This window comes from Mus pahari, chromosome 11 (assembly GCF_900095145.1).
Source record: "Mus pahari chromosome 11, PAHARI_EIJ_v1.1, whole genome shotgun sequence".
Lineage (NCBI taxonomy): Eukaryota > Metazoa > Chordata > Mammalia > Rodentia > Muridae > Mus > Mus pahari.
Window position 1 is genome coordinate 72898702 of NC_034600.1, and position 13566 is coordinate 72912267.

The following is a 13566-nucleotide window of genomic DNA, read 5'->3' on the forward strand; positions in this document are numbered from 1 at the left end:
ATAAAATCTCGACACACCAAAATTAACCAGACCCAAAGTCATACAACTTAATGAGCTTATATACAATTAGAACTGGAATCTGACTTAGAAGTTATGAAGCTTCATATTTGATTTAGGCTTCAAGTACTAAATATGTTTTATGTACTAACATACCACCAAGACCCAGATAGCCCTGAAGTAATTAGAACTAGAAAACCACATAGCTGTAAATCCTTGATACCTGTGGCCATTGCCTGCATTCAGTTTTCGTCATCCCTCGTACGTAGATTTTCACATTCCCATTTTCTTACTTTATTCATGCAAAAATAGTTAGTGAAGAACACTCTGTATCCCAGGCACTATTTGACACAAGACTTGAGTACCCTGTAAGTATCTGAATACATTTTATTTGTACACATGTTAACAGTATATATAGAGCCACCGGGAGAGTTGCCCTGCAAGCCTGACAACCCGAGTTCGATCCTCAGAGCACACAGAAAAAAGAGATAAAGATTTTCAAGGTTGTTTTCTGACTGGCACAGGCAGACTGTGATGAGCACAAATGTGCACTCTCATGCAAGCCCATCAATCACACCGTTGTATAGAAGCCATAGAATGAGAGGTCACTGGGTTTCCCACTCTAGCTGGTACATCCAAATAGAGTCCCCATAGCTGATGCTCAGTGGAAGAGGTGAGGGAAGACTATAAGGGCCAGAGGGTCAGGTACTTGCTGTGTCTTTTAGACACGACAGGGATATCGCACCCATGCAGTCTCAACAATGTGGTTACCGAAACAAGTCCCATATAATGACCGTGCCAGTCAACAGTGCTTATGTAGATGAGGGAGATTTTGCAGGCCCTAATTTTAGCTGAAGAGCTACAGACGACCAATGGTTGCTGAGGAAAAGAAAATCAGCCTCCTCCAGAGATAAACCCTGTGATGGGTTACCCATTAGGTGGTCAGCCTTAAACATAGATGCGCATAAATAGACTTGTTAGGTGTATGTGATATAGACATAAACATACATGTATGTATGTATGTATATATATACACACATATAAATATATACACATATACATACATATGCATATGTATGCTCATAAGTACATATCACATATGTTACATGTACATCACATATGTAACAATAATGATTTCAGAAGACAAGATCATGAATTTGAGAGGGAGTAGGAGGGAGCGTGGAAGGAGTTGGAAGAGGGAGGTATGTAGATATCGAAGAACAATAGCATGCTGAGTGAAATTCTTAAAATATAACAAAATTGAATTAAAAAAGAATACATGTTGAAAAGATTAATGCAGCTTCTCCACATTTGTCTCAAACATGTCACATACTACATGCATGCTCATAGTCTCCATATGGAAAGACTCTTGTCCATACAGGGACAGCAAGGAAGAGTGCCTTGTTTTCATGAGTAGACATAGTTCCAGAACTTGAACAGCTTGTGTATTTTTTGTATATTGAGAGATTTGAATGATGCCTAAGCAGAAATGACTTTGAAGAGGAGATCGCGGAAGGAGGCCCAGAACTCTTCATAAAAATTATATGCTCTGTCAACAGTGTGGGGCTCTGAGTTTGAGAACGGCTTAGTGCCTGGTTAAGAATGATCACAAATCATTACTGCTCATCATTCTGAACAAACATAACTTCTGATAATAGTGTTTTCAAGGAGATGAGTCACTTAATTTATACTTTCGCACTCACAGACCATAGGCGTACAGGAGAACAAGAATAATTAATTCTAGAGCATTTGGAAGCACTGGAGTGTGTTCGATGGTTCATTTAAAGTATTTGATTTGGGGGTTTTGGGGGTTACATCTCATGTGGGTATCATAGTTCCCCCATTTTCTTATTATCTGGTTTTTATTTTGTTAAAGTCTTGTCTATTTATTCTTTGAGATCATTTAAGCCTTTGAACAAAAATGATGTTTTATTAAATTCAACCCTGGGCTTCTTTTTAAAGCTTATTTCAGATGTGATTATTGCATGAAACTCTTAAGAAACCACCTGCTTATTTTCACACGTGGTTTTAATTGTATATATTTGTCCAAATAATCTGTATAATCATGTGATGAGATGATGCTTCCTGGCCAATTCCCCTGGATGAGGGATGGCAGAATTTCACTGTGTGTAAAACAAAGAGCACCAATCAACGAGAGGTAGAAGATACAGTTTCCTTTAAATGGACAGCTTTGAGGGAATCATTTTATGATGCCCTGCATTAAAAGGCTCCAAGTTCTGAGTGCTGAGAGGATCATGAAAGGCTGTCTCGTATCTTCAATCTCTTTCAGGATGTTGTTGCTGCCATAAAGAAGAAGGAGTATAACGTCTTAGATCAACGGGAAATGGATTTTGACCAAGATCATGAAGAATTTTGCAAGCAGATTAATGGGCTTCATGTAGGTTGCATAGTAAAGTCCCTGGTGACAGTCCCATGCTATCTTAGTCCTTTCTGTGTTACCCTGATCATCACTCCCTATTCGAAAGGCAGAGGCATCTTTATCCCAGCGGGCCCCGCAGCAATCTCAGCCTGCGTTTTGTGATTTCAGATGACTAACTGAAGGCTCCGTTCCCTAGATTCAAGCATCATAAATACAGCTTTGGCTAATGATTTGCAATCACAGACTTCTGTGACTTAATTCTTTGGAAGTTAACTTTCATCCTCTGTTGAAACACCCTGTAGCTTCATTAGGCTGTGGCACGAATTCTCTTTTGTTACTATAGGGTAATGATTATGATCAGAGGTAACCTAACTAACTGTCAGATATGCCTGGCAGATTCTAAAGGCAGGGCCATAGCTGATCTTGAAGACTGTGGTGCTGGGACCCTTCTTGCTTTCTGGTGCTTTCTTTCCCATCATCCTTATTCAGTCCAGACTAGCCACCCTGACGTTCAGCCTCCCTAGGCAGTCTGGCCTTTATCAGCATCTGAGAACACATTCCAGAAGCAGTCCAGCTCCAGGTTCACAGGGAAAGGGTTTGGGTGACAGCTTTAGGGGTAAACGCACAGCCAAGAGCCTATCAGTTGTGGGGTCATGTGATAAATAAAGGGCAGATGGGGCACCTTGGAGATAATCAAGAAGGATCTTTGTTATTAGGGAATGGGAGTCAGAGAAGATAAAGTGGGAGACAACTTGGCAGCTTTCTGCCACATTAACATGCAGAATTCTTTTGCCTTTAGGAGATGTAGGGGCATATTTTTCGTTATAGGACTAAGATCTGGAGATAGCACAGTCTGTGACGTGCTTTCCTTGCAAGTGTGAACACCTGAATGTGAGCCCCAGAACCTAGGTACACACATACACACACACACACACACACACACACACACACACACACACACACACACACACACAAAGCTAGGTGTGGTGGTGTAGGCTTGTAAAATCAGCAGTATGGAGGTGGGGACAGGAGGATCCTTGAGACGTTCTGGCCAGTAACCTCGCTTACTTGGTGAATTTTAAGCCAGTGAGAGGTTCTGTCTCCACAAAGGGTGGATAGTTACTGACACACAATACCCAAAGTCATTTGATTTTTCACACGCAAGTATTAATCTGTATATGCATTACACTCACAACACATTTGTATTTGTATTTGCATCTGCACACATGAATATGCGCGCGCGCGCGCGCACACACACACACACACACACACACACACACACACACACACTTCCTCCTGAAGCAAGAGTGTAAAATGGCCATTCTGCTTCCTTCTTCCTGAAATTTATCGTTTGAACTAAATGTGTGCAAATGGAGGGGAAATGCCATGAGGTGTTTCGAGAGGAGCGAGTTCAAGGCAGAGGGAGATATAAGACAGTCCCAGACACTTTTCCTTGACGTCTCTGAATTGGTTTAACAGTCACGATAATCACAGACAGTGGGTGCTCTCCTTGCTTTCAGTACCCAGAGGGGAACAGAATGGCTCTGAGTCACGCTTGCGTCTAGGCGCTTCTCTAGAGTCTACCATCCGTCTGCAGCTCTTCTGAGGATGTAGATAGACGCTGAGCATCTGGAGGGAGGAATGGTATTCTGTTTCAACTCCTTAATGAGAAGATGTAGAGTTATTACAAACAAACAAATCAGAAGCCTCTGCAGTGGAGTATCAGACTTCTACACTGCGCACGGTGAAAGGAGAAAGATGCACCCTAGAAAGCGGGTTTGCCCTCGCTGCTCACACAGTACGCTATACATGGGAACACGCATGAGCTTAGAGAAGAGGCGCGGTCATAGAATCAAAAGTGAAGGGGAAGAGTGGGTATGGCATCAAAAGTGGTGAGGGAGGAGGGGAAAAATGATCCCCGGTAAATGAACAATATCCCGATCCTGTGTCTAAGACGAGAATTCAAAGGTAAAAAGACAGTCTGATGAAAACTTCCGGGGGGGCGGGGCAGGCCTACAACACAGCCTTAGAACTGGATCGCTCAACTCCCTCACAGGACAGCCTGTGAGCCTGAGAGGAGATAACCCTGTCTTCCTGTTTGTCTGGGCTTGAGAACTGGAGGCTGTGACGGATGTGAGTGAGAGTGAGGTGTGAGTGAGTGGGCAAGCGAGGGGGCAAGTGGAAGAGATGAGAGGCACGGGGTCTTCTCACAGTGCGCAGAGTAGGGCTGTGTGAATGTTCTGGAGTCTGGCATTAGAGAGTTACACACTCTAGTTCCTGCCCTCTTTTTTTCCTTCTTCGTTTGAATGGAAAATGTTTATTTTTAAAAGAATGTTTCCATGATATTCTCCTCCCTCTCAAATTTGTAACCTCTCCTTTTGTTTATATGTGTGTGTGTGTGTTTGTGTGTGTGTGTGTGTGTGTATGCATGTTTGTATATACACAATCTGCTGAGTCCATTAACTTGCTCATATACATGTGTGTGCATATCTACATGCCCCCCCTCCACACACATATTTGCAGTTCAACATAGGTCCCTCTCATCCTCTATCTTAAAAATAACCTGATTCTGAATTTGGTTTACTGGTTAGTTGACCTCTGACCTCTTCATCCCTTTCGCCTTCTCTTTCCCTTAACTAACAGTTTTTCACTTTGTCTTTTAAACAAATCTACTCTCTTTAATTCAACTTGCATCTCTATAAAATTGGGGTAAAAAATACCCAAATCCTCACGGCTCTGAATGGGGTAGGTAGGCTGATGGGTCTCAGGGATAAGGAATGAGGCAGGGTTTATGGGGAATGAATGTGGGGTTTCAGGGGACCAGGAATGGTTGGAATGAGAACTCTGCTGGCCTGTGGTCCTGTTCTGACATAGGTTTGTGCTGGCACAGGAGGGGCAGACAGTGTTGTGAAACCAGCAGCCCAGGTATTTTCAGAGAAGCCACAAGCTATTGCACCCTCTGAGTGAACATGGTTTTTTAAAATAAGAAGCAATACAACAATTTTCCGAGCTTTAATTACAATTACATTTAAATCATAATCTAAACTGAATAGTAGACAGTAACAAACATATTGTACTCATTTTTTTTTTTTTTTCAAGACAGGGTTTCTCTATGTAGCCCTGGCTGTCCTGGAACTCACTTTGTAGACCAGGCTAGCCTCGAACTCAGAAATCCGCCTGCCTCTGCCTCCCAAGAGCTGGGATTAAAGGCATGTGCCACCACTGCCTGGCTATACTCATTTTTTTTTTTTAATGCAATCTTTTAAGGCACAAATTCCATTAATAGTAAAAAACTTATGTGGTTCTCAGAACAGCTATGTCTCTCTTTCTGGCTTCTGGACACTTACTTTCCTTTTAAGCTCATTCATTTTCTGTTATAATTTCCCCACCCTTTAGAAGAGGGGTGAAGAATGTGGATCTCTCTCTTGTCTTCTCTTGATAAGTAGAAAATCCTCATTGTTTCTCGATACCATGACACATATTTTTAATCTCAACCCTTGGGAGGTGGAAGCAGGAGGGCTGTAAATTTGAGTTTAGCCTGAGTCTCATATGATGACCTGGTCTTAAAAAAAAAATATCTTCGTGCTAGTTCATTGTTCCTTATAGAGTTTTGTTCTGTTTTCAGAATGAGCTGCAGAGGTTCATGGACATCACATTCGAAAAGATTCCAAGCACGAGGCAAGCTCTAAGCACGCTGAAGAAATTCGAAAGGTAAAGGGTCTGAAGTAACTTCCCAAGGCCTGTCTTCTAAACTTGGGATAAGACGAGCACGGTTTAGCTTCTTTTTATAGCTTATCTTTTATTGTAATTATAACTCTTATTATAACTTCGAATTATAATGTGAAGAAAAGCCTCTCTCCACAGTGTGAGTCACAAGGTCACAAGTTTTACGTTTTCAGAGGCTGAGAGGACTAATCCCTGGAAGGGATTAGGGTTTGGCTTCATCTCTGCCCATAGAGAATTCTCTTAGCTTTGAAGTAGGCTGCAGCCGCCCTTGGTAATACTGCCTAATGTCTGAATAATTTGACATAATTCTTTCCAGGTTAGTTGTTTTTTGCCTTGTAAGGATTGATACTAATTTGGCTCTTTAAAATGCCTCACAAGTACTCCATTGCTTTCACTTGGACTGTTTTTAAATAAATGTTTTATATATATCTCCTCATTAATTCAAAACTTTGTTCTTTTTTGTGTGTGTGTTTCAATCAGACTGAATATACCTAACCTTGGTATTGAGGAAAAATACCAAATAATTTTCCAGAACTTTGGGGCGGACATCGACGCGATTTCTAAGCTGTATACGAAACAGAAGTACGATCCTCCCTTGGCTCGCCACCAGCCCCCCATAGCTGGGAAGATCTTGTGGGCCCGGCAGCTATTCCACAGGCTGGAGCAGCCAATGCAACTCTTCCAGCAGCATCCCTTTGTGCTGAGGACTGAGGAGGCCAAACCTGTGATCCGCAGCTATAACAGGATAGCCAAGGTCCTCTTGGAGTTTGAGGTCCTCTACCACAGGGCCTGGCTTCAGCAGGTGAACTCCTGAGTGGATGCTCCTTAAGTAGTTTGTGCTGTTCAGGCAGAGGAAACCCTCTCCTTGCATTTGACAGAGATATTTTATAAATCAGTGTGGTTGAATTTAATAAATCAAAGTATATAATGTAGCCATGAAAGAAAAACACTTATTAGCATTGAAAAAGTAATAAGCTAGGTAATAGAAGTTCATTGTTTAATTTGTAATCTCCTAAGTGAGAAAGTCACACAGCATTTCACCACTCTGTCAGTTAGGGTTTCTTTTCTTTACCCATTTAAACAATTAAAAGATCCTGGTTAGGGTATAGCTTAGTAGTAGAACATTTGCTTAGCTTGCATGAGACATTGGGTTTTATCCCTATCAAACACACACACACACACACACACACACACACACACACACATCACATACACACACAGGATACAAACATATACATACTCAGACACACACAAATACACACACACACAGACACACACACACAGAGATACACACCTACCCCCCCCACATAGTCACAGACATTTACACATATGCACACTCAGACACATATACTCACAGATATATACACATAAAAAGACACACATTCACACACTCAGACATGCACAGACACACACACAGACACACAAACATACAGACACATACATGCTGACAGAGAGAGAGAGAGAGAGAGAGAGAGAGAGAGAGAGAGAGAGAGATATTGATTGATTCTGAATGTGTTAGCAAACACAAGTGTATCTGTTGAAGAACTCTTATGCTTTATTTGGTTGTATTAATAGTGAATAAAGGTGTAGCCCACAAATACTTGTGTTTCTTTGTAGATCAACAACAAATAATAGTTGTGTATCTGTGTCCATTGAATTTCTAAATAAATAAAAAGCTGTGTTTGTAACTTTTATTATGAAATATAACTGATTAGGCATAAAGTGCTAAATATCTTCTTGGACCAATCTATTTGGTGTTCTGTAAGCTTCTAGTAGCTTATAGACTTCTATTTATAGGCATCTCTTTCCTTAGGTTAGGGAAATTTTCCTATTAATCTTAGGTTTAGTCTTTTCATAGTGTCCCAAATTTCCTGGGTGTTTTGTTTCAGAACTTTTAAAATTTAACCTTTTGAAATCACCGAGGCTTCTGTAGTGTCTACCTAAATGTCATGTGTGAGTTTCAAAAATGAAAAGAATACATTCAGTTGACTATGCAATATCACCACCAAGAACCTGAAGGCTGTTTCCTGAAAAGGAATTTAGGAGAACAGTAGGTGACCCTATTGTCTGGGCTTTATCAAGGTCAAGTCCAAGGAAGAGTACTGAATAAGTGTTCACTAAAGTCCTGAAATGGTTGAGTCAGATACTGTGTGTACATTACACACTTATACTAATAATGTTGACTTCTTCCCACAGATTGAAGAAATTCATGCAGGTCTTGAGGCTTCTTTATTGGTGAAGGCTCCAGGCACAGGGGAGTTGTTTGTGAACTTTGATCCTCAGATATTAGTCTTATTTAGAGAAACACAGTGCATGTTCCAGTTGGGTCTACCTGTGTCACCGTTTGCAGCTGCCCTCTTCCAGAAGCGGGACATGTACAAAAAGAACTTCAGTGACATGAAGGTATAGCACATTTACTTCCCCCTTGCCAGATGGCTCTAGAGTATATTTCTTCTTCTGTTTTATTTCTTCATTTGTTTTTATGTGCTTGAGCCCATGTGTGCATGCTGATGTCAACAATCATCTTTGATCACTCCACTGCCTTACTCCTTGAGTCAGGGTTTATGAGTCAAGCCCAGTGCTCACCAGTATAACTAATATCACTGGCCAACTTGCTGTGGGTATTGCCTGTCTCCATTGTCCAAGGATGGAATTACAGGTGTGCTGTCATGTTACGTGGGTTCTTAAGAACTGAATTCCAGTTCTTATGGCGGAAGGTCTCGGTTTTAATTCTGACTGTTTTAGGAAGTCATGCACAGGAGGGTTTGGAGCTGGAATAGAAGCTATGGTCTCACTTATATTAAGTATTGTTCTTGTTGCTTGGTGGGTAGACAGAAATGGACTTTAATTGGGCTAAGAGTGCCAGTGAGAAGCCAATATTTGTAGCATTGATCCAGGATGGAGAATGAAGACAGTAGCTTGAGTAGAATGACCACAGAGTTTGGTTAGACAATTAAGGTATGTCCATAGACAGATTTGGAGGGAACTCAAGGATTATTGAAGCGGGGCTACCATTCATGGCCAGTTTGTACTGTACACAACTTGCACAATAATATGCAGTGGTATTGATTGTAAGCCTCACTTGTAGAGATGATAAAAGGCTTGAAATAGCCTATTTTGTGGGCCCATTCGAATATGTGGTTCTTTTCCTAACTCCAAGATTGCTTTTTGACATCCACGTGGCCATGGTACCCATGCAATTAGATCTAGAAGTTCTGAACTCAGTAGAGCATTCACAGTTGGAGGTAAGCTTTTCAGAGGTAGCTTTCTAGACTGTAGCTACTATTAATGACCTTGTCCTGGACGAGAACTTTAAGGGAGGGACAGAGACAGAAGAGAGTAGAGGACCATTGTATTAAACATAAGGTCATTCCAACATTACTGGGTCTAGTAGAAGATGACAAGCCATGAAAGATAGGGGTGAACTTTGAGATAAGATTAAGTCAAGTGTCAAGGAAGCCAAGAGTAAGGAAAGAATTACAGGGAAGGACTGACTACTACTGACAAATGTTGCTCAGAGGATGAAAAAGAAAAGTCCAAAGATACAGACTCGGTACTGGGCCACATGCAAACTCATACTAAAATGGCATAGCAAAACCAGCTGAGGTGGTGTCTGCCATAATCCTAGCACTGGAGAGTAGAGCAAGATGACCAGAAGTTCAGGATCATCCTTGACTTTGAGACAAATGTGAGGTTAGCCTAATATATGCAAGACCCTGCCTCAAATCATGGTGATTAACATCCCATGATGACACTATGATCGTGTACTTATATAGTGCCTTGTGATTTAAGCCCCTTTCATTTTTCTCCCTCCCCACCACTCTTCCTTCTCCTCTCCCTTGCTCACTTCGCTGCACTGCAGGTTGCATACGAAGCTGTGTGCATGCTGACAAGTGCTCTGCCGCTCAGCTCTATCCTCAGCTCACCCTTCACGCCTGGAATCCAGACTGGCCTTGAACTTCCCGTTCATCTGTTTTGGTCTTTCTAGTAGCTGGACTTCTCCTTCCATTCTCAGTTCATTTAAAGCCTTTCCATGGCAATTATTTAGTGTCGTTTTTTTCTTACTACCATGCAAGATGCGTGGGGCAAAGTTCCATGTGGCTCAGAGAAATTGTCAGAATCAGTGTCTCATAGCTAAGTGACAGAATCAGGACCAGAACCCAGAATTATTCTTTATTGTCTTCTCACTACTCTCATTGTGTTAAAACGTTAAAACCAGCTATAGAGATATTGCTCTAATCTGGACCCATAAAACACTAGTCAGCATGTTTATATTCCCTTCACATTCTTTTGGGTCAGAAAAAACCCCACCAGGTCAGTTTACATATTTACAAGAGCAGTGCTTTCCTAAGAAATCATGAACACACACACACACACACACACACACACACACACACACACACACACACTTACTACTACTAATTTTCCCTACAGAGTCTTTCTCTGTTGCAGGTAACACACAACTTCAAAATATAGGAGCTTTTAGCAAACTTTTCATGGTCGTGTGCTAAAGGGTTTGAGCAGGTGTTGACTGATACACTCAGCTGGGATTGCACACTGAATCTTCTCTGTAATAATTTCTGGTGTGGACTCCCCAGGCTAGAATACCTTATACTACTAGGAGCTAGGGCTACACTAAATAAAAAGGCCACATGGTCTCAATGGCAGCGCAGACAGCTCAGATGTCTCACAGGATCCTTCGGTCAACCCTTCCCCCTTGGTTCTTTGAATGCACACCCAGATTCAGTGAAGGGTGCATAGGCCCAACTCCACGAGTGGAGGAAGGGCAAAGGATGTGTGAAAGCCGCTACTGTTCCAACCAAAGTGTGAGCAAGCAAATTGCTATCTGGTTGGCACTTATGATGTCTTAGAGATGGAACGAGTTAGAAGTCCTTGTGTGACATGGCTAGCTGGTGAACGCAGATTTACTGGGAAACTTGAGAGTCAAGTAAAGCTCTCCACAGCTTCACAGTTACTGTACTGGGAATCTAACAGTTTCTACAGATATGCAAATGTATCTGACTGTTTGCTTTATTCATCTCTTTTCTTGGAATATATTTGAAACTGCTAAGAGATGAGCTCGCGTGGGTTGTAGTGAGGAGTATAGACTGTGAAATTGACATATTCTGGACCCAAAGCATTATCTCTGGGTGAATGATTTTACCTCCTAAGCCTCAGTTTCTCATTGATAAAAGGGACACAGATGGTACTTCCTGGGCTTAAAAGATTAAAGGTGAAGAGTAGAAAGCCTGCAGGATGCAGATCCTAAGAACCATTTTTTTTTTTTCTCCAATAGAATAAGTAATGGACATTGACAAAGAAAAGAGCAGTGAGCAGGGGCTAAAAGCTTTAGGAAACTCAGAAACAGCTGCTAATAGGATCATCAAATGTAAGCTTTATTTTTCAAGTAGCTTTTTTGGAGAATGAAAGGGTCTTATGGAAACCATAGAAAAGCATTATAGAAAGTTTGAGCTCATTTGGGAGATATTAGGTTTAACTGCCTTCTCAAAGCTTGCCAGGACTCCCTATACCCTTCTGAGAGGGTCTGTAAAATTATGAATATTCGTGTCACACTGCTATATATATAGAATTTGACAAACATATCCACCAGGGATCATTTTTGTTCTTGTACACCAATGAAAACATTTTTTTTGGCAGACAATCCTCTAATATCATGGCAATACCAATAGTTGCTGTACAGGTATGAGTTTAAAACTGCATTTAACAAGCACATTGATGTGCTCTAGAAGGAGTGCACACTCTCAGGTATGTTTGAGAAGGGCAGAATAGGAACTGACCTTGACTTTTCATGGAGAACTCAACACCTTCCCCCCACTCCAGATCACAAATTCCTTTCCTGATAACAACTAATGGGTTGTCAACGAGATGCTGATTGATCCTGTCCTGTGTTGTAGATAATATTTCATGGAAATAAGAAAAAACAGGTTAAAAATCTTTGTCTTTATGCAGTTTCTCTTTACTTATGGTGAGGCTGAAAGTACTGTAAGTAAATAATTCATTTATTACACCTAAGTGATCACAATAGTTTGACCAAAATCGAAAGTTATCACTCTTAGATTAAAAATACTAATAGATATTAAAAGTGACTCGGAAACTGGCTATTTAATCACATCCCATTGCAGATGATGCTGTCTGAATACCAGAGAGTGAAGTCGAAAATGCCTCCCGCCGTTGAGCAGTTGCTGCTTCCGCACTTGGCTAGAGTGGATGAAGCCCTCCAGCCTGGCCTGGCTGTCTTGACGTGGACATCCCTGAATATTGGGGACTTTTTAGAAAATGCCTTTGCAAAGATCAGTGAGTGTGCCTACAAGCTTTTTACTTCCCAGTTTTAAGAGATCAGTTCTTATTGCCTACTAGATAATTTGTTATTAAATATGCTGTTATAAATAATGAAATGAGAAATAAGGCTCAGAAGTCCACAGTGAACAACAGCTAAGTATAAGGAGTTCAGGAATTTCTTAGAAACTCTAAATATTCATTATTCAATTTTATTCCCTGAGGTTATCCATGTAATTTTGTTGACTCTTATTTGCAATTTTTAGTATCCAAATTATTTTTAAGGCCATTTAACTTTTGTGCTAATTTTTTAAATCTCTCTCCCTCCTTTTACCATCTCCCTCTCTTTTCATCCGATCCTCTTCCTATTCTTCCTCATTATCCTTATTTCTTAGATCAAACTCAGAGCTCCATGTACATACAGTAGACAAATACTCTACCCCTGAGCTCTCTTGCAGACTTCTCAGCAGTTTGGGGGATCTGGGTTTGGATGCAGCAGCATGTTAAAGTAAGGGCATTTGGAAGGAGAAAAGTTTATGCAGGTGTTGGTTTTCTGTAACTAGGGAGCAGTGCTTAAAACACGTGTAAGAAGGCACACTCTGTTGGATCCAGTTTCTCAGAATAAGCCAGGAATGGCACAAACAAACAACAACAACAACAACAACAAACAAACAGAAAAACTGGGTTCAAAAAGAGCCACAAAAAGTCCATCTGGATGTTAAACAGTTGGAAATGTTTGCTTTACATAGGCCTTTCAAGTCTCTCACTGTCCAAAAGTGAGCTCTTTCATGAAATACTTCCCAGAATTCATAGGTGCCTTCTAGAACATACTAGCTCCATATCTCCTATGTAAACAGGGACATACAGATTGGAACAAAATGGTAGATTTTTTTTATAAAGATTTATTTACTTAATATATGTAGTATACTGCAGCTGTCTTCAGACACACTGAGGAGGGCATCAGATCTCATTACGGATGGTTGCGAGCCACTGTGTGGTCACTGGGAATTGGACTCAGAACCTCCGGAAGAACAGTCAGTGCTCGTAACTGCTGAACCATCTCTCCAGCCCGGATTTTTTTTTTTTTTAAACGAGAGAAATTTTTATTCTTTTCCCCAAACTAGTGTTATCTGTCATCTCTTCTTCATGACCCAACTTTGTCTACG

The 13566-nt window shown here is 41.0% G+C and overlaps 1 protein-coding gene across 1 annotated transcript in view; it reads left to right on the forward strand.

Annotated features, from left to right (window-relative positions):
* The window catches only part of Dnah5 (dynein axonemal heavy chain 5), a 235205-nt gene that overhangs the window by 38030 nt on the left and 183609 nt on the right, over nt 1-13566 (forward strand). The window contains exons 12-16 of the mRNA XM_021208310.1: nt 2288-2395; nt 6003-6088; nt 6584-6905; nt 8300-8506; nt 12247-12418. Of these exons, the coding sequence (XP_021063969.1) occupies nt 2288-2395; nt 6003-6088; nt 6584-6905; nt 8300-8506; nt 12247-12418 (895 nt within the window). The remainder of the gene's footprint in view (nt 1-2287; nt 2396-6002; nt 6089-6583; nt 6906-8299; nt 8507-12246; nt 12419-13566) is intronic.